The sequence below is a fragment of the Carica papaya genome, chromosome 4 (genome assembly GCF_054855325.1).
Source record: "Carica papaya isolate Zhongbai chromosome 4, ASM5485532v1, whole genome shotgun sequence".
NCBI classification, from domain to species: domain Eukaryota; kingdom Viridiplantae; phylum Streptophyta; class Magnoliopsida; order Brassicales; family Caricaceae; genus Carica; species Carica papaya.
Genome location: NC_142312.1, coordinates 1,555,014 through 1,573,568, shown reverse-complemented (window position 1 = coordinate 1,573,568; position 18,555 = coordinate 1,555,014). Strand labels below are relative to the sequence as shown.

The following is an 18,555-nucleotide window of genomic DNA, read 5'->3' as shown; positions in this document are numbered from 1 at the left end:
TTATTTTATTTTTATAATTAATTTATTATTTATTATTTATGTTTTGAAATTTTAATTACTATTATTATTTTAGAAATCATATTTTTAACAGTAACTATTTGCTGCGGTGCTTATTATACTATCATGATTGAAGAGAGATACGAGGAGGATATATGTAACCCTGTACATACATATATATATATATAGCTTTTCTCACTTTCATTGGGGCAAGAGAAGTATATATGCCGTGATCAGGTGGATCAGCTCAGGCCTACTCACAACAAGAAAACGACACAGCAAACCAAAATAAAATAAATAAATCAAAAGAATATACGGAAGGAAAGCGAAAGCCCCATTTTCAACAGCTGTAATTTCCATGTCTATTTCTCAGAATTTGGCCTTTAATGATCTTCTCCTTCCTGGCGTTTCTCTCTTACCCTTTTTGGGTCTTTTGCTGTCCTTTCTCCTTCTGTTTCTTTCATATAGCTTGTATCTCCGTTCCTGGCTCTTTACAATTTCTTCTGCAATCTTTTCTCTTTCATCTGAGATTTTTTTCTCTCTTTTCTTTTTCTTTTCTGTTTAGATGAGTTTAGGTTTATGTCTTGTTGTAGTAGAGAAAAATTTTTGGCCCGCAAAACGAGGTTAAATTCTTGCCTTTTCTAAGTCACTTTCCATCTTTCTTTCTGATTTCTGCACATTTCTCCTTTGTCCTTCCACGTTCTATCATCTCATCTCATCTCAACACCATAGCAATCGTAGAAAGAGAGAAAGAAATATAATACTTATTATATCATGGTGTCATGTCAATCAATTATGGCTCGTTCTGTTATTAATTAAACTCAGCATTCAGTTTTCATATCACTGGTTTTAAAATAGGTCTAAACCCATCACCTCCATCCTTTTTGCTGAGAGTTTGCTCTCGTTTTGTTATAATGAAAATTGAAATGAATTCTCACAGCAAGTGTAGTAGTCATAGTCTCATGTTTTATTATTTTCCCAGTTTATTTCTCTGTGTACTCTTGCTTCTGAGCTCGACCCAGATGAGATGCAAGGCTGAAGGTAAATGGGTCACGCAGTTTCAATTCTGAATCATTGTGTGTGAGGATTCAACGAGCAGAATTCTGATAAACTGAATTTTAACACTTGTGTTTTTTGTCATGTGTTGATGTTGCAGGTAGATCAGAGCCAAAGTCTATTACTTTTTCTAAGGTAAAACATATAACATTTTCGGTCTTTTCCCATCTGATTTTCACATTTTCAGTGAAGTAGTGAGAGTTTTTCTCCGGAATTTGTTTGTTTGGATAGACAGTCGACGAAGAGAAAGCGGCATTGAGGGCTCAAATAGGGTCAAGGCCTCCGAGATGCGAAAGAAGGTGCAGCTCATGCGGGCACTGTGAAGTCATTCAGGTTCCTACAAACCCTCAAGTTCAAAAAGGGAAGAGATCAAATCCTTCAACAGTGTCTAATGTTGCCTATGCAAGAGGTAATGACAACTCCAACTACAAGCCAATCAGTTGGAAATGTAAATGTGGAAACTTCATCTTTAACCCTTGATCAAATTAGTGATTCGCCCTTTTTTGGATCCAGCTAGCCAACACTTCTATATATATATATGTATGATCATACATACATATATATATATATATCTATGTAAGTGAATATTCTTTTTAATTTCTCCTTTTTGACCTGTTTATGGTCGGGGAAGGACGACAAGTTCGTCTCTATGACTATATATATATATATACCCTTGTAACGAGTCTATTATTCTCTCTTTCACCTGTTCATGGTGTTTTTTCTTTTACAAGATCATGTAATCTCTTGATTGCTGCATAGAAAGATGGCAAGATATCAAATGGGTTATGTGCAAATGGAATGCTGATCATCTCTTTTTTTCTTCATATATATATATATACACACACATATATATATCTCTAGTTATAGAGAGATGGGAATTAGCTTGGAATCTACTTTTATACCAGGGGATATAAGCATATGTTGTCTGCCAAAATTAATGGCTTAGAAAGCGTAAAGATATCAAGAGGCATTTTACAGGCTCTAAAGCTAGAGAAAGTACATCATGCACATAACACGCTCTAGCCTAGGGACAAATCCAGAGGAGAGGATTAAAAATTCAGTTTGAGAGTAGAGAGAGATAAGTGGGCGTACTACACTCCACCGTTTTGGTTTCTCCAATAAACGTCAATTTATTTGAAGAAAGAACTGTGAAGGAAGAGCCATGGTTGTGCAGATATATACATATATATATATATAGAGATCTATGTGTAAACGAGATTAGTGCTGTGTATATTAAGGGAATAGAAAATAGGTCGCTGACTAATCTCTGTCACTGCACAGTTCATAATCAGAGACACATGCACCATTTGCTAAAAGCTGAATCTGATTGTGATCTCCTCAATAATTCTTGGATTGGAAGGAAATATATCTTCTTGGTTCTGCTCTAAAAGGACTTACTTTTCTTTTCCCTATACTATATAAGTTCTAGAGCTACGAATTTTTTCTTCTTTTGGCATTGACAATTTTCCAATGAGAAATGTTAAATGAACGAAAATTTTGTACAAGATAATGTTAATTACTCATATATCCTGCTGTTTGTAAATGATTTTTGTATAAATTACTTTCTGTACGTATAATATTACTCGTTGTAAATTCAATTCAATCTTGAATTAAGGTACTAAGTAAATTTTATCTATGTTTTGAGTCTTCACGATAACTTTACAAATGATGTTTGTCTGTCTTAATTGAGAAGTTTAAAAATGATGTCCTTAGTACAAACATGTGTTCATGATAATTACTTGATTGTACACTTGGCTTTTTCCTTTACCCATATAATTGTTTGGGAAGTTTTGTATTTGTATATATATATATATATATATTTTGAATTTAGGGTTAATATAGAGTCAGTATAAAAAGGTAATCTGGTTTCCTCAAAGTAAAACTGTGTTTAAGCAAAAACCCACATTCACAAAATCTCTTATATTTTCTAAAAATTTCTATTTGATGCATAACCACTTGCTTAATATTCTTACAACACATAACTCCTGCTAACATATTGGGAAGATGAAACATGAAGTGGTGAATCACGTGGGATTGAGTTTGGACAGACTCGATCAATCTCCATTGTAGAAGTCTACCAAGCTTTTGTTTTTTTGGAGAAAAAAAAAAAGAGAAAAGAGAATGTTTTTGTGCAAAGGTCAAGTCACTGGCAGAATAGAGAAGAAAGCTGGACAAGATACCCCCACCATTAAATTGCAGAAAACGGATTCCCAATGCTTCACCTTCTCAACTTTTCTTTTCATGTGATTTTTAGTACTTTTAATTTTCTCTGGGGTAATATTTGTACAGACAAAATATACCATTAATAATACCATTAATGCGTTTTCAATTTCCTCTATTTTACAACACAGTTACTCTTTTACGTATTTGTGTGTGTATATATGTATACTTCACAATATATAGCTACTTACTCCAACACCCCTTTTGTAGAATGAAAGAAAAAAGTGTATTAAATAATTCTGTCGTCTGGTATTAAACTGATATATATAAAGAAATTTCCGTACGATACCGATTGAAGGTGGCAAAATGGCCCTGTGGGAGGGCACTTTCGCGAGTCATCTGGGTTTTGGCAAGATTTGAAAATCAAAGTCGTACAAATTTAAAGGAGTGTATGATGGGCAACAGCTCGAAGGTGTTGTACAATTCATGAGCAGTTAAAAGGTACAGTGACATTTTTCAATGGTCTTGTTTCCTGCAAAATCAGGAGCCTTGGTCTTGTCAATGAGGCAAAACAGTGTACCTTTTGTATATTATAAGTGATCTTGGAGAAGACATTTCATACCTGAACCTTATTTCTTTTTTTAACTTATATATATATATATAATATATGGGTGTGTGTTTCTGTGTATGAATGTATGTATATATATGTATGAATGCACATTTGGATTTGACGACCTGACCGTCCTTCTCTTACAAGTTACACCAGAAACTTCTTTTCAAGTTAGGATCTTTGCAGGCTGTTAATCTTTCATGAGATTCATTAATATGCCCCAGAGGAATCGCTCGTACTTAAATTCACGAAGCTTATATTGCATTTATTTATTATTAAATTAATCAAATAAGAAATTAATGGCGAAATACCAAACTAGTTACACTCACAGTATTATATATACGTATGAACTTAGTTTTAATTTATTTAAATTAATTTGAGTAATAAAACAAAGTAAATGACTCACCGTGAATAATTTTTGGAGAATTTAGAAATGATAATTTAATAGTTCATATTTTTATTTAATTATTTAGAATACTGGTATAAAGTGCAAGCTGAGCAAGAAGATGACAAAGTCCAGCCCCCGTCTGATTCGTAAATGGTTAGACTCATTGATCGAATTGGGCCATTCAATTAGCTCACTCTAACGAGCTTTGACCTAGCCTACCCTAAAAGTCAACAGGTCATCAAAAACCTGCAGTTCATACTTAAAGTAATCAAAAAGGCTAAGTTGTTTGTTCAAAGCCTAAAATTGTTTCCAACATGATTAGTCATGTAAATACATCTCTATAAGAGTCCAACTCTCTGTAGCTATCCTAATAAGATTGGCCGATGAGGATACCGCGGCCCTGCAAAATTTATATCAACTTAATCTCAATTTTCGGGTTGTGTTCCTAGAATGTGAAATACACAGAGCAGCCTCCTGTCTCATGGAAAAGAAAATCTGGGTCTGTACCTCAAGGAATCCATAATATGATGAAGCTATCAGGATTCAACATGTCAACTCTAAAGTAACTGATTCATATATGATATATTTGTGCAACAAGAGTTACATCTTGTCAAAGTACTCAGCTATCTTATCCATTAGTTCAATTGATATAGGAAGGCATCGCAAGGGGATCCATTTGCAAATAACTGATCTTCACCGCGAGTTTTATCCCTGTTTATCTCGGGAACCTGGTTCATGTAGAAAAAAATGAAAATTTGTAAGCATCTTAATGACATAATTGATTGTGCAAGCACATTTAAACCAGTGAAATTGAGTGAACCAAGGTGGAGAAGGTGCAGTACTATATAAATGAAGCAGACTGCTTTAATTAGTAATGCAGAGCTTATAGCAATGGCTTTAAGAAATTTCACAATGTTATTGCCAATAATATACCAAAGGATACAATGTTCAACTATCAGAAGACCAGGTGTATCATGAGCAGGGCCTCTTACTTCACACGAGTTCCCTCCCAGCAAGTGCAACTACATCAGTGTTACCAAAAACGTAAGTTAATCATCAGTGCAGGTAAAGGGGAAGAGCTCAAAGGATACAGGAGCTTTGCAGGGAGAACAAAATGAGTCAATTTTCTATGAAGATAGGGTGTTTCTCCTCCCTTCTCAACATTAATCCCTATCACATTGTCAGCCCTACCAAGGGTATTTCAAGACGTTTTTATTGCTGCAAATGTATACTTGAAGACAGCACTACTTCAGTCTCTCCAAGTTCCTGTCCAAATATGGGCGGATATATACAAAGATTTTCGCAGGGACTAGTGCAATCACATGGTAAAACAGTGCTTCTTGTACAAATTCCCTAAATATTCTTATTTCTCATTTTATCGGACTCATATACCATGGCAAAATTAGTGCATGAGTGTTCTTCAACTCCATCTAAAAACTACATGGGTTCACAATCTGTTGTTAGTGACCAAGATGTCACCTTTACTAATGCATTTTGGAGGGAGTTACTTTGCCTCAGTGGTACAAGAGTCTCTTTTAATTCAACGTATAACCCTCAGTTAGAGGTGTTCAAGAGGATAATTGAAATTTAGTTGGCACTTTAGGGTAGCTATGGACAGATCTACCTAGGGTCTAAGGGTTTGTAATTGAGAGGTACAAGCATTTTTAAGCAGGGGAACATTTGTGATTTGTGAAGATTCTGCAATTTAAGGGTACCATTGGATATTATAACAAAAACTTGGGATTCCAAAATTGGAAAGGCCATTCAAGCATAAGCTCCTTTTCAATATTAAGTCCTTGCATATTAAGGAAGAAGACTCTGACCAACGCACCCGGGCATGGCTTTTGACATCTGAAGTGTGGGATTCCAGGATCGCTAAAACCCTATCAAACTCAACAGAAAAAGAAAGACAACAGCTGGTGTTGTTTTGATAAGTGAATTGTTATTATTCGTTTCTTTTTTTAAATGGCCCCAATGGGTCTCGTAAAGCTTTGAACTACCACCCTCATAGTAATATGGGGGGATGCAACCAACGCAACCATATTATTTGTTGGTGTTGAATTATCATTTCCAAGAATCTGTTCACATTCTCTCCCTCCCTTATCCTCTCTTCTTAGAGTACCATCCTCATATCAAAAACAAAAAAGATTTTAGATCTCATTTTCTATTATCATGCAGAACTTCTCTTTCTTCTTAGATTGCTATCCTCATATTAAAAACACAAAGATCCTGAATTCTAATTTTCTATTGTCATGCACAACTTTGCTATTGTTACCATATCATTTACCTTAATCCTTACGCATAATCACAATCTCCTTCCACATTCAAATCCTTAAAGCCCTCACTTCTTATTTTTTAAGAGAAAATAAAAAAGCTTCTAGAAAAATAATGAAGTTGATCATCAAATGCAAAACCTCCTGCTACATGCATGGTATAGTTGTTCCTCATCAATACAGGCTTTTTGGATTAGCAACAAGTGAAGTCCTTACTAACCCACTTAAACAATAAACCCTCTATACTCCAATCAATTCTGGAAACAAAGCAGTCTCACTCCTAACAAATGGAAGGATAACTCTTATCTCATTTATCCCATTATTTCATAATGATCCTAGGTTCACTGGCTACCTATATACTAATTTTGTGGCTAAACACACTGATAAACTTTGGAGAATAAATATGCAAAAATTTCATCTCTGTTGACTTGCAAGTATTCTGAGAATGAACGTCATCAAAAAACTACTTTTCCAGTTAGAAACAACTAGGTTTATGAAGTAAGAACCACTGGCATACAGTGGTAGATGGAGCTTCTCTGAGTACTATTGTCAATGGTAAGCTATCACACCAAGATAAGCATAAAACACCTTCAAAAGGATGCTTACAGGGACTTTTTGTTTTTTGAAATAACTAATTTAGATAACAGACTTGGATCCCAATTATTGCCAAATCCTGTCTACGAACATATCATATCTGCCATGTACATCTAGTTACATTGTTGAGGTGTAATGAGCATTACTTAGCCAATTATTGATAGAAGATACAATTACCAAAGACAACTAGATATAACTATGGTATAAACCAACAAAAGAAAAAAAAAAATCTTTTAGAACTACACTCGAACCATCCTCATTTTATTCATGGGATCAAATATAGTATGCACATCGCGAACCAAAGAGAATGTTCATTGTTTACATTAAAACCATGAAGTAAATATCAGTGCTCTCAAAGGCATTACATAGATAGCGATAGTAAAACCTGGATCAAAGCAGCCATAGCTCACAGATTTATCATCATTAGACAAACAGCATGAGCGCAGAAAACCACCTTTCAAGAGATCCTGCATGCTAAAACTCTGTCAATGCTGTGCCCATTGAATCTGCTTAATGTCAATTCCTGACTTCACCATCTCGTAAAGAGGGCTCATGTTTCTCAACTTCTGAACCTGAGACACTGTAAGCTCAATAGCCCGGTCAATCTCCTCCTCCGTGGTGAACCTCCCAATGCCAAACCTAATGGAAGTATGGGCCATATCCTCCTCAACCCCCAAAGCTCTGAGCACATAAGAGGGCTCCAAGCTAGCGCTGGTGCAGGCGCTCCCACTTGAAACAGCCACCTCCTTCAGCCCCATCAACAAGCTCTCTCCTTCAACGTACGCGAACGACAAGTTCAAGTTCCCTGCATAGCGCCTCTCCATGCTCCCATTCACGACAACCTCATCGAGTTTCTCACGGATTCCCTTAAGCAACCTCTCCTGCAAAGCCCTGATCCTCTGGTCATCATATTCCATCTCCTTCATGGCCACCTCACACGCCGCGCCAAATCCAACGACCAAAGGCGTTGGCACGGTCCCGCTACGGATCCCTCTCTCCTGTCCACCTCCGTTCATCTGGGGCTCAACCCGAATACGCGGGCGCCGCCTCATGTACAGAGCTCCAACGCCTTTGGGTCCATAAATCTTGTGGCCACTCAGAGACATCAAGCTCACATTCCATTTCTCCACATCAATGGGAATCTTCCCCAAAGCTTGGGCAGCATCAGTATGGAACGGGACATTGCGTTGCTTGCAAATCTTCCCAATTTCTTCCATAGGCTGAATAACCCCAATTTCGTTATTGACAGCCATGACAGAGACCAGCCCGGTATCCGGTCTAATAGCTGCTTCCAACTTATCCAGATCGACAATCCCATCTTTTCCAACGGGCAAGTAGGTTACATCGAATCCTTCCTGCTGGAGATGCCTGCTGGAATCAAGAACGCACTTGTGCTCCGTCTGGGTAGTGATGACGTGCCTCTTCTTGTCCTTGTAGAAGTGCATAACACCTTTTATCGATATGTTGTTCGACTCGGTGGCTCCAGAGGTGAAGACGATCTCTTTCGGAGATGCGCCGATGAGAGCTGCGACCTGCTCGCGTGCCGCCTCCACGGCATGATCCGACTCCCAGCCGTAGAGGTGGGTGCGAGAATGGGGATTGCCGTAGCGGGAGAGATAGAAGGGCAGCATAGCGTCAATCACCCTTGGGTCAACCGGGGAAGTTGCTTGCATGTCCAGGTAGAGAGGTCGCCCCCGGATACGCACCCCTTTCATGAAGATCCCTGCTTCATCTTCATTAATCTCCGCCGCAGCGGCAGCTGTGGAAAAGCCACGAATTGGGGCGATAGCGGCGACGGTGGCTCGGTTACGAGTGTACCGGAGGGCGGTGCGCAGATGTTTCGAGCACGCCATTACCTTTTTTTAGGGTTTCTAATCTTTTCGTAGTTGAAGCCTCGTTTTTTTAGTGAAGAGATTAATCTTTTCCACCGAAAGCAGGAATGACGCAAACCGACAGATTAGCGTCACCGAATGGTTAAGAGTTCAAATGACAGAAATCCGACACGTGGCTAGTTTGGAGCCTTTGATGTTCATACGTGATTGGAACGGCGTCGTCTCAGGAAGTGTCGGTGACCAAACGACACCGTTTAACCAAAACGACATCATGTAATGACTTTTAACCATAAACGGGATCGGAAATAATTAACGCCGACCAACGGTTCACAGGTCTCCTTCGACACGCGCCATTAAAGCACGTGACGACAATAGTGAAGTTGCAGAGATTTTGAGCTTACAACTATAAATCTCACTCCGTCTCTCTCTCTCTCACTCTCTCTCTTTCTCTCTCTCTTGGTTCCCTTATTTGTTTTTAAAGAACAAGATATGTGTCCTCGAAGATCCGAGTTTTCAGATCCAATCCGAGTGATAAAATCCCACTAGCTATACACAAGTACAAGTCGACATCTAAACAATAAATTTCAGCACCTATTTTTAGAACCCACCACAATTTCCATTACCAAGACTGTTTCTTCTCTTTGAACTTAATTAAATGTTCCATTTCCAGTGTTGAAGGAGGAAAAAAAGTTTACTCACCATTTATAGAATCTTAACAAATCGATTGTATCTTCTTTTTCTGGGTAAGTTTCTCTTTAAGGTTCTGCTTAGATCTTTGTCTAAATACAAGCACAGATCCGTTTCTCTCTTCGGAATGTTGGTCTCGTCATTATATTTTTCCCTTTTTTGTATGATTTGTTTGTAGTTTCAAGTCATTGTCATATAATTGGCTTTCATAAGATGGATCTTCTTTTCCATTTCCCAATGGAAGTTTTCTTGTATTTTTCGGTGCATTTTTTATTTGGTAGGAGGGAATTTTTTGGATTTCTTGTCGGGTTGTTGATGGAAAAAGCCTAAAAGAGTTTTTGTTTCTAGAAAGAATTCATCTGTTAGATCTCTGCTTTTCTTGTTCTGTCAGATTCTGAGCTATATGCTTCTTCATGAATGACATAATTTCACAGGATCTTGGCGTTTATTTATTCTAAGCCTCGATTTGTGCTCAGATTTGTTATCAGTGATCTTAGATTCTGTTGAACTTCGTGTGAAACATGGTATTAACATATACTTAAGGTTCAATTATTCTCCTTTTTGGTCTATTGAATCTGTTAGCTCCAATTCATTACACTCTCCGGCAATGGAGCTACGTTAGATATTGAAGATTTTTATTGTCTTGCAAGAAATGCTGAAGAAATTGTTCTCTGTTGAAATTTTGGACAGGTGGCCAAAGGAAAACTCAACATGTTTAGGGTGTCGCCGCATAGACATCAGAGATCCAAAGGCTTCAAGGTGAAGCATTGTCTGCAACTATGCCTTCTGATTGGTGTTTGTATCTGGTTGCTCTACCAAGTCAGGCATTCATTTGATAAGAAAGCAGCATATGAGAAAGGTACGAAGGCCGGAAATGAGGTTGTGAAGTTGGGAAGAAAAGATCTGAACACGGGAATGGAGGAAACAGGCATTAGGGATGCAGGGCACAAGGAAGAAGAAGATGAAGAAGGGAACAAGAATGAACAAGAAGAAGAAAGCAAGCCTGGGGAGATTGATAACTTGCGAAAAGTTGGCGAGGATGATGACACTGAAAATCATGAACCAGATAAGGTTGAAGAGGTAAACGAGCATAGGGAAGATCATTTAGAGGGACAAAATGAAGAGAAGGAGATTGAGGAGAAAAAAGAAGAGAATAATGAAGAGAGCGGGGGCAATGGCAGCAATGAGAAGGAGAGTGGAGAAAGTGAAAATCGCGCACAAGAAGGGAGTGAAGAGAACAATAGTGGAGAAACTGATCAGGGAGAGAACAAGGATATCCAAAGTGAAGAGAGCAACGAGAAGGAGAGTGAACACGAGGAGGCTGATGAGGGCAAAGAGAAGATCAGTGAAGAGGATAAATTTGAAGAAAAGGAAGATAAGACTGAGAATTCAGGTACATCAGAAGATCAGGTTCATGAAAGAAGTGATCTGACTAGTGAGGAAGCAAGAGAGAGACATTACAAGGGGGATGATGCCTCCAGTGAAGTAGTCCATGAAACTCAAAATAATGGAGCTGAAAATGAACAAGGTGGTTCAGAAAATCTTAATGAGAAAGAGCAGGTAGAAAACAAAGAAAATGACTCAGTTGAGCAAGAGGACAAAGCAAACAGAACTGATGAAGTTGAAACTCATCAAAATGAGTCAGCCTCAAACGTGCAGGAGGGAGAAACTGTTGAGAAGAATGATTTTATAAACACAGCTACTGGTGAAGAGACAAAGGAGAGTTCCAATCCAAATTCCATGGACTCAACAGAATCAAATGAGCAGCTGCGAGAAAACTCAGAAGAAAAAACTGATTCATCTCCACAGAATGAAACTGAGAATAGAACCCAATATCAAGACAAGACAACAGATGGTTCTTCATCAGAAAATGTTGTCCTGCAGCAAACAGAGAAATCTGAATCAGATTCTAATAGTGAGCAGTCAGATTCAAACACAAACCCTTCCACGACAACAGAGAATGGGGAGGGCATAGATTCTATCAGCAATTTGGCATCTGCTCTGCCTGGTGGCCAGACTGACAATCCAAATGAAAATTATAATTCTGAGCAAAAGGAACAAGTTCAGTTTTCTGATTCTTCAAACACACAAAAAGAAGATGCATCCTCAAATGCAGATAGCAACAGTGAGGCAGGCCAGAATGAAGATGTTAATGCTGTTCAGAGAGACACCGATGACAACAATAATGCCGATGCTGGCCACGAGAAATCAGTAGATTCTTCTGGGTCTTCAAATTCTCAAGAAGAGAAAGAGGCTTCTCCTGACACAGGTAATAGCACAGATTCAAGCCAGGATGATCAGAATTCAGATACTAATATTTCTCAAAAAGAGAAAGAGGCATCTCCTGACACAGGTAATAACACAGATTCAAGCCAGGATAATCAGAATTCAGATACTAATATTTCTCAAAAAGAGAAAGAGGCATCTCCTGACATGGGTAATAATGCAGATGTAAACCAGAATGGTTCTTCAGATACCAATACTCAAGAACAGAAAGAGGCATCTCCAGACACAGGTAGTAACACACACGCAATCCAGAATGGTGAGAATGGTTCTTCTTCAGATACTGATACTCAAGAACAAAAGGAGACATCTACAGACACAGGTAGTAACACAGATGCAATCCAGAATGGTGAGCATGGTTCTTCTTCAGATACTGATACTCAAGAACAGGAGACATCTACAGACGCAAGTCGTAACAAAAACGAAAACCAGAATGATCAGAACACTTCTTCAGAGATTAATCTCTCTCAAGAAAGGAAAGAGGCATCTCAAGACACAGGTAGTAACATAAATGACAATCAGAATGATCAGAACGGTTCATCTTCAGAAACTAACAAAGTTGCAAGCCAGAACGCCCAGAATGGTTCATCCTCAGATACTAATGTTCCTCAAGAGGAGAAAGAGGCATCTTCAGACACAGGTAGTAATACAGATGCAAGCCAGAATAATGAGAATAGTTCTTTGTCAGATAATTCTATCTCTCGAGAAGAGGAAGATGCTCGAACAGATGCGGGAACTTTGCTGGAGACCACTTCTGTCGTGAACAACGGCAAAGATGCAGTTGCTGAGTGATGTTCTTCACAAGTGGTCTTGTTGTTTCACACGACTGTTGATTAAATATTAGAGAAGTTTTGTACTTAGAATTGCTGCCGTCGATGATTTGGGCGATTATAAATCTTCTTTGGTTTTAATTCATGTTCTTCAGTTGTAAGATCCCGACTAGAACCCTGGTAAATATAATGGTTAAATGTTTGAGTTGAGCTTCTAATTCTATAAATAATATAGGCACAGCAATGTAGTTTAAATTGTGGATTGAACATGGACAGAGTAGTGCGATTTGGATGCCTTGTTGAAGTTGTAACAAGCGACAAACTCCAATCTACAATCTAGAAGATTATTTATTACATTCTACCAAAGTAAAAATAAATCTCAACGTTGTTACTCATTTAACTTCTATAAGATGAACTATGGCATACTTCTTGATGATTCGATAAGTGTTCACTTAGTTACCTATTTTATTGACTCCGATGCTCGAGTAAAATAGCCGATACAGGTTTCAATGAACGGTAAGCATTTTCCCTTCAAGAAAATGAAATATTAGCGTGAAATGCTAAAAAGATTATATGTTATTATTATATGTTAAAGTCATAACACTTTCTCATTCAACCAAAATGTAGATTTTCGAATTAATCATGTAAGTGATCCTCATTGAAACCAAGATAACAAACGGGGGGTGGGTATTAATGCTTGCATGAATGCTTTATATTATTTATGTAATCAAGAAAAAGGTCGTAATAGATGATGGAATCTGTTGTATACAATCCATCAAAGTATAGTTACATTATTCATTTATTTTTAGGTGAGACAAGAATTTGCTTCTTGTTTCGGTCGTTTTCTGCATAAAAGCATTAGGCGGTTTTCAAGGTTGGAAGAAGACTGATATAACTCCACATATATATATATATATATATATATAGATTGTTGAAGCAGTAAAGGCAGCAGATTGTAAAGATAGCAAGCAAAAACCGAAAGTGTCCCCCATACCTACATTTAGAATAATTCTAAAACTTCTTTCAATTTAGTTGTAAATTTACACTTTTAAAATAATTAAAACAATTTATTATCGAAAATCCAGTTTATATCGTCTTCCCAACTTGCATTTTTAACACCTTTCAGTGCCCACTAAATTTTACGAAGACAGAATACCTCATCCAGCATCGCTTCTCTTATTCATCATTTTGCAAAAACAAAAATAAATCAGATACGATGTGGGACTGCTACTACTCCTCATTTGAATCTCAATTTTCCAGAATCAAATCCCTCGTTGCTTTGATTTTCTTGTAGCATACTTAATGCGCGAGATTGTAACCAAACAAAAATGATTTCTTGCAACAGTGATCAATAAGGTTCAGCAATAAAATTCCAAGTCATGGATCGATCTTATTAGTAAAAGGCGTTTTAAACCAATACAATGAAGATCTCGTAAAGACCAAACTGATAGAATCTACCATCCGGAGAGAAAATGGAAACACTTGCTTCTGGCATACAACAGAAAATTCATCTGTCTTTTTTATCTTTTAGGCAATTTTCCAACAGAAATAAACAAGGGACAGTTATGAAACAAATTCTCCATGGAAGTCCTAGTGGTGCTTATTCTCGAAAAGGCCATCTGGTCCTGGAGAAGACACAAAACCACAGAATGAGAAACTGTAATATCACTGTGCAACAGCTTGCAATTAGATTTTATGATGGTTACCAAACATCTGAACAAGCACATACACACTTATTTGCAATGGTATCTTTTGTAATTGTTTTTGCCACTTCAACAAAGAACTTTACCTACAAATCAAGGTCACACTGGAACTTCTTCAAGACTGTTAACCAGTCTATTCAAAAGCTGTCTCAAGAGTTCAAAGCAGCAGCTTTCTTATTATTAGATCTAAAAACCCTTCAGTTTTACCATATAGATTTAGAATAACTACCAAAAAGAAGTGATGCACAACATATATAGTTTCCTATTAACCAATGACTGCACATATGGATAAGATCCTCAGCCAGAAATCCAAAAAGACCATAATCAACGTAAGTCTATTTGTAATGCACAATATGACAGGAGTATACATCAACAATCCAACCTAGACAAGTTTGGCCCATACTTGCAATAATTTTCAAAAAAACAAAGATGGCGGATAAGTATTGCAAGAGCTGAACCTAGAAAGAGTTGGTTCCACCTCAATGCTAGACAAAAAAATGGGTGGATAAAGATCAAGCCAGAGGCAAGGTCAAGAACCATATCCTGAATGGAGATACACATATCTAAAACAAACAAACATCCACATAAAGCAAATTTCCATTTAGTTATGTACTTACTTAAAAACGAATGAAACTCGATTTCACGAAATAAAATCCTCTACCAAGACATTCACAGAGCATTCAAAAGCCATTTTAAAGAACCTATTTTATGCAAATAGGGAAAGCAAATTGGACTTGAGGTTGCAGCTGGAACCACTTCAAGGTGGAAGCTATGCTGCAGCTGTGAGGAGCCAGGTGTGGGGGGGGAGCCCAGGTTGAGAAGAAAGGACCCAAACCCAAATCAGGATCTGATAATTTCAAATTTCAAAATGCATTAGGCTGACCGCTAGAGGGGCACGCCATTTTGGAAGAGGCCAAAATGTTGCAGGGAGGAACAATAGGTCCAAAAGGAGCTATAAACTATCATAAGCAGCTGCTTGGATTATATTCACTGTATCAGAATCATCCAATAATCCAATTAACTAAACCTTTGCAGTGTACCACATTGATCATCACATAATAAGATCCAAAGGTCTTTGGTGTCCATATACATATGAATTATGGATCATGGCCTATGGTTTTTTGGGGATAAACAAAGCAATCACTGGATCAGCTAAGGAAGAGTTATGGGCTTGAAAAAGAAACAGCAACGGAAGGAAGCATTTAGAGCTCATTCCTCTTACAATATTATAGATTGTGTGGAGAGAGAAATAAGAGAGCTTTTGAGGGAAAAGAATAGGACACGGGTAAAGTTAGAGAGAGATGGCACCAGGTGTTGGGGACCCCATTCTTTCTCTTGATGAATTTCGGATTTTATTGACATATTAACTGATTTGTAAATAATTTTGTACATAGGTCACCCCTTGGTGCTGTGACGTAATGATACGGTATACTTTTTACTTCAAAAAAGAAAAATAAGGTCCAACAATCCAGCAATTAGTAATACTATAGATTACACTGCCATTTTGAATAAACTAAACAAATAAAATTAAATCTTCAAAGGAGATGCTTTCCACTATTTTGGTTAATGTGAAATTATGAAAATGTAATCAAAATACTCGAGCATCTTCATGCAACGAGAATCCATAGTGCCAACAACCTCAATATGCTCAAATGTGTCCCAATACAGTGAGTAGAAAGCGAATACACAACAAAAAAATAAAACTAGGCCATACTTTCATGAAGACTGGAGATGAAACCAATCCTAATGTTGGATTCAACACTAAATTTGCATGAATGATTCAAATAAGGCCATTGTGAGTCTTGCATAAAACCTACCTAAAAATCTTGAGAACAAAGTAAAAAGGACAAAAGGCCTTATAATATAACAAGACAAACAGATTGTTTCCACTTTTAATTACTTGGAAAACTACAATTCCAATTTCTGCTTAGCTAGTCAGGTATAAGGGGAGTCATAGCCACCCAAAGCCCATGGTATCACTACAGATAATATTTTCCTCATTAACTGCCTTGAATAAAACCACCTAATCTAAGGATGTCAGAATCCCCCATTTTTTTGAAATAATCAAAGTCCCCCATTAAACTAACAGAAATGCCTTTATGGTAAAAATGCTTGCTTGTTGAAGAGAGGTTTCCCACTCACTCCAGCAATAGAACATAGGCCAAAAAAGAAAGCCAAACAACAAAAGACCAATAGAATGTTGTGACACAAAAAAAAAATTATGGAACTGAGCACTAAATAAAAGTTGACAACAGCACAAAGAAACATACCCCATGGGAACTCTTTGCTGCGAATGTGCAAGTAATCATAAGCCTGCAGAGAGAGACGAAAGTACACAGTGATCAGATGTTCAAAAGTACACAAGGGGAACCTTAATGATTCACCTAGTCATCAAAAAACAATAAACACACTACGTAAAGTCAATATAAAAAGAATATAAAGAACAGAACAAACTAAGTAAACATGATCTAAAAACAAAACTCACAGGAGGATCATCATGGTGGGGATGACCCTTGGATAAATTATAGATCGCTAGAACAGTGCATGTAGCAATTCCCAAATAAGTTATCTTCTCCCACTTTGAAGCCTCAGCTTAAAAAACAAATCAAAAGACCAAATCAATTACATGGAAATCAGAAGCCAAAAAAGTAAAAAAGAAATGCTTCTATAATCTAGCCAAAGAAATAGATAGATCTTCAATCAAAGAAATCCTAATTCTCTTACCTCCGACCATATTTCATCCGGCGCAACACTGAAAAACAACAAAGAACTACGAATCTAAAAGCAAACACATTAACCGTAAATCTAGTCAAAAAGTAGATAGATCCTCAATCAAAGAATAACTAATTCTCTTCTCTCCAACCATGTTTCATCCGGTGCAACACTGGAAAATAACAAAGAACTACGAATCTAAAAGCAAAAACATTCAGGGAACGCCAATATCAACCATAAATCCGCCCCAATAATATCAGAAACAAGCGGATAAACTAAAACCCTAGTCCGCGTGAGATCGAAATCAAAATTAACATTTGTACACAAAGAGAGAGAAATACCAGCTTCGTCGTGATGGGCAGAAGAAGCAAAACCTCTCTTGGGAACGGCGGGAGCTTTAGGGCTTCCGCGCATTGCAGTTCGAAGAAGAGCGGATCGAACGGTCGCCATAGCCATTCTTCAGTTTCTCTCTCTCTCTCTCGTTGTTCGAGATGACACGAAATGAAACCCTTTTCTGTTCGCGTTTCTATTTCCCCTGTTCCACGGGTCCGCGCTGTGCACGTGCAAGTCACGAGTCTTCAAAATTATATTATAATACATTCTCCACTTTTGGGCCGGGTGGGCCGGTCAAATTGAGTTGGGATTTAAAATTGCATTTCAAATAAATTTAAATTTTATCAAAATTTTAAAATAAAATTTGAGTCTCTTACAAATATATCCCTAAATATCTATAGGATATTTTTAAAATAAAAAAAATTATAACCTTAAATATTAAATTATAATTTTTAATCACTAAAATTTTTTAATTTGTAATATCGAGGTTGTAGTAATTTTTTTTTTTTTTTATCACCAACCATCAAACAGTATTATTACAATTCTTAAATAAAGTTGAATCTCATATAAATTGTATGAATAAAAATAATTAATATTTAAAATTAAAAAATTTATACTAATATTATAAGTACTAAAATTTATTTTTAAAGTAAACATATAAATATGTATAAATTAACTGAATATGATTAATTTTTCAAACAATGTAGGGAAATTATCTATATCATCATAATTGTAATTTAAAAAATAAATATAAGCAAGTTATCTAAATATTTAATATAGTTTTAATTAGAATATAATAGATTGAACAACTTAAATCAAATTATATAATTCACAATTAATACTTTTAATTTGGTTGAACTATAATAAAAATTTATATAAGATAAATTAACTCTGAATTATCTAGCATCTTATCTCGTACGAGTAAAAAAAAAAAAAAAAAGCATGACACAAAAGATGCTATCAAGCATAAAAGAAAAAAAAAGGAAGAACTTGGAAAAATAAAATAATAGACATCTAAATCCAATTTGCCAAAACACTAATTTTAGTGGCACCGATCTCATCATTTCCTTTAAGAGGTTGTTTGGGAAACTAGCAAGCCTGCAATTCCGCATACTTTGTCTTTAATAAATAATGGCTAGGCATATAGATTTGTCATA

At 36.8% G+C, this 18,555-nt stretch overlaps 4 protein-coding genes across 10 annotated transcripts; 2 read left to right on the top strand and 2 right to left on the bottom strand.

Moving 5' to 3' along the window:
• The first annotated feature begins 347 nt into the window (after nucleotides 1-347).
• Nucleotides 348-1,847, top strand: LOC110809078 (EPIDERMAL PATTERNING FACTOR-like protein). The gene is made up of 3 exons (XM_022034787.2): nucleotides 348-1,038; nucleotides 1,154-1,188; nucleotides 1,285-1,847. Exons 1-3 carry the CDS (start codon nucleotides 912-914, stop codon nucleotides 1,531-1,533), a joined length of 411 nt encoding a protein of 136 aa, XP_021890479.1. The 5' UTR covers nucleotides 348-911; the 3' UTR covers nucleotides 1,534-1,847.
• Nucleotides 1,848-4,762: 2,915 nt separating this feature from the next.
• NFS1 (nitrogen fixation S (NIFS)-like 1) lies at nucleotides 4,763-9,029 on the bottom strand. Of its 5 annotated transcripts, none has more exons than XR_015818245.1 (3): nucleotides 7,464-9,029; nucleotides 5,145-5,233; nucleotides 4,763-4,939 (listed from the first exon to the last, which is right to left on the bottom strand). XR_015818245.1 is itself a non-coding variant. In XM_022034796.2 (2 exons), the coding sequence occupies exon 1, from the start codon at nucleotides 8,929-8,931 to the stop codon at nucleotides 7,564-7,566; it is 1,368 nt and encodes a 455-aa protein (XP_021890488.1). In that variant the 5' UTR covers nucleotides 8,932-9,029; the 3' UTR covers nucleotides 4,763-4,939; nucleotides 7,533-7,563. The 5 variants fall into 5 exon arrangements, 2 of the variants coding, with proteins under 2 accessions (XP_021890488.1, XP_088073348.1); XR_002538748.2 differs by having other exon boundaries at nucleotides 7,533-9,029; XR_002538747.2 differs by lacking the exon at nucleotides 5,145-5,233.
• A 310-nt stretch (nucleotides 9,030-9,339) lies between these two features.
• On the top strand, nucleotides 9,340-12,860 carry LOC110809083 (uncharacterized). 3 transcript variants are annotated; one of them, XM_088217221.1, is made up of 3 exons: nucleotides 9,754-10,121; nucleotides 10,288-11,950; nucleotides 12,047-12,860. In XM_088217221.1, the coding sequence occupies exons 1-3, from the start codon at nucleotides 10,119-10,121 to the stop codon at nucleotides 12,670-12,672; spliced, it is 2,292 nt and encodes a 763-aa protein (XP_088073347.1). In that variant the 5' UTR covers nucleotides 9,754-10,118; the 3' UTR covers nucleotides 12,673-12,860. The 3 variants fall into 3 exon arrangements, with proteins under 3 accessions (XP_021890486.2, XP_088073347.1, XP_088073346.1); XM_022034794.2 differs by lacking the exon at nucleotides 9,754-10,121 and adding an exon at nucleotides 9,340-9,653 and having other exon boundaries at nucleotides 10,288-12,860; XM_088217220.1 differs by having other exon boundaries at nucleotides 10,288-12,860.
• Nucleotides 12,861-14,007: 1,147 nt separating this feature from the next.
• LOC110809098 (cytochrome c oxidase-like protein) lies at nucleotides 14,008-17,585 on the bottom strand. The gene is made up of 4 exons (XM_022034814.2): nucleotides 17,407-17,585; nucleotides 16,839-16,945; nucleotides 16,624-16,666; nucleotides 14,008-14,275 (listed from the first exon to the last, which is right to left on the bottom strand). Exons 1-4 carry the CDS (start codon nucleotides 17,519-17,521, stop codon nucleotides 14,241-14,243), a joined length of 300 nt encoding a protein of 99 aa, XP_021890506.1. The 5' UTR covers nucleotides 17,522-17,585; the 3' UTR covers nucleotides 14,008-14,240.
• Nucleotides 17,586-18,555: the final 970 nt, after the last annotated feature.

Bases quoted from the DNA above. Each gene is read 5' to 3' on its own strand.
- LOC110809078 (XM_022034787.2), top strand. From the start codon at position 912: ATGAAAATTGAAATGAATTCTCACAGCAAGTGTAGTAGTCATAGTCTC. The intron at 1,039-1,153 runs GTAAATGGGTCA...TTGATGTTGCAG, and splicing joins GATGAGATGCAAGGCTGAAG to GTAGATCAGAGCCAAAGTCT. The intron at 1,189-1,284 runs GTAAAACATATA...TTGTTTGGATAG, and splicing joins AGTCTATTACTTTTTCTAAG to ACAGTCGACGAAGAGAAAGC.
- LOC110809098 (XM_022034814.2), bottom strand. From the start codon at position 17,521: ATGGCTATGGCGACCGTTCGATCCGCTCTTCTTCGAACTGCAATGCGC. The intron at 16,946-17,406 runs GTATTTCTCTCT...TTGTTTTTTAAG, and splicing joins TGCCCATCACGACGAAGCTG to CTGAGGCTTCAAAGTGGGAG. The intron at 16,667-16,838 runs GTGAGTTTTGTT...CTCTCTCTGCAG, and splicing joins CCCACCATGATGATCCTCCT to GCTTATGATTACTTGCACAT.
- NFS1 (XM_022034796.2), bottom strand. From the start codon at position 8,931: ATGGCGTGCTCGAAACATCTGCGCACCGCCCTCCGGTACACTCGTAAC.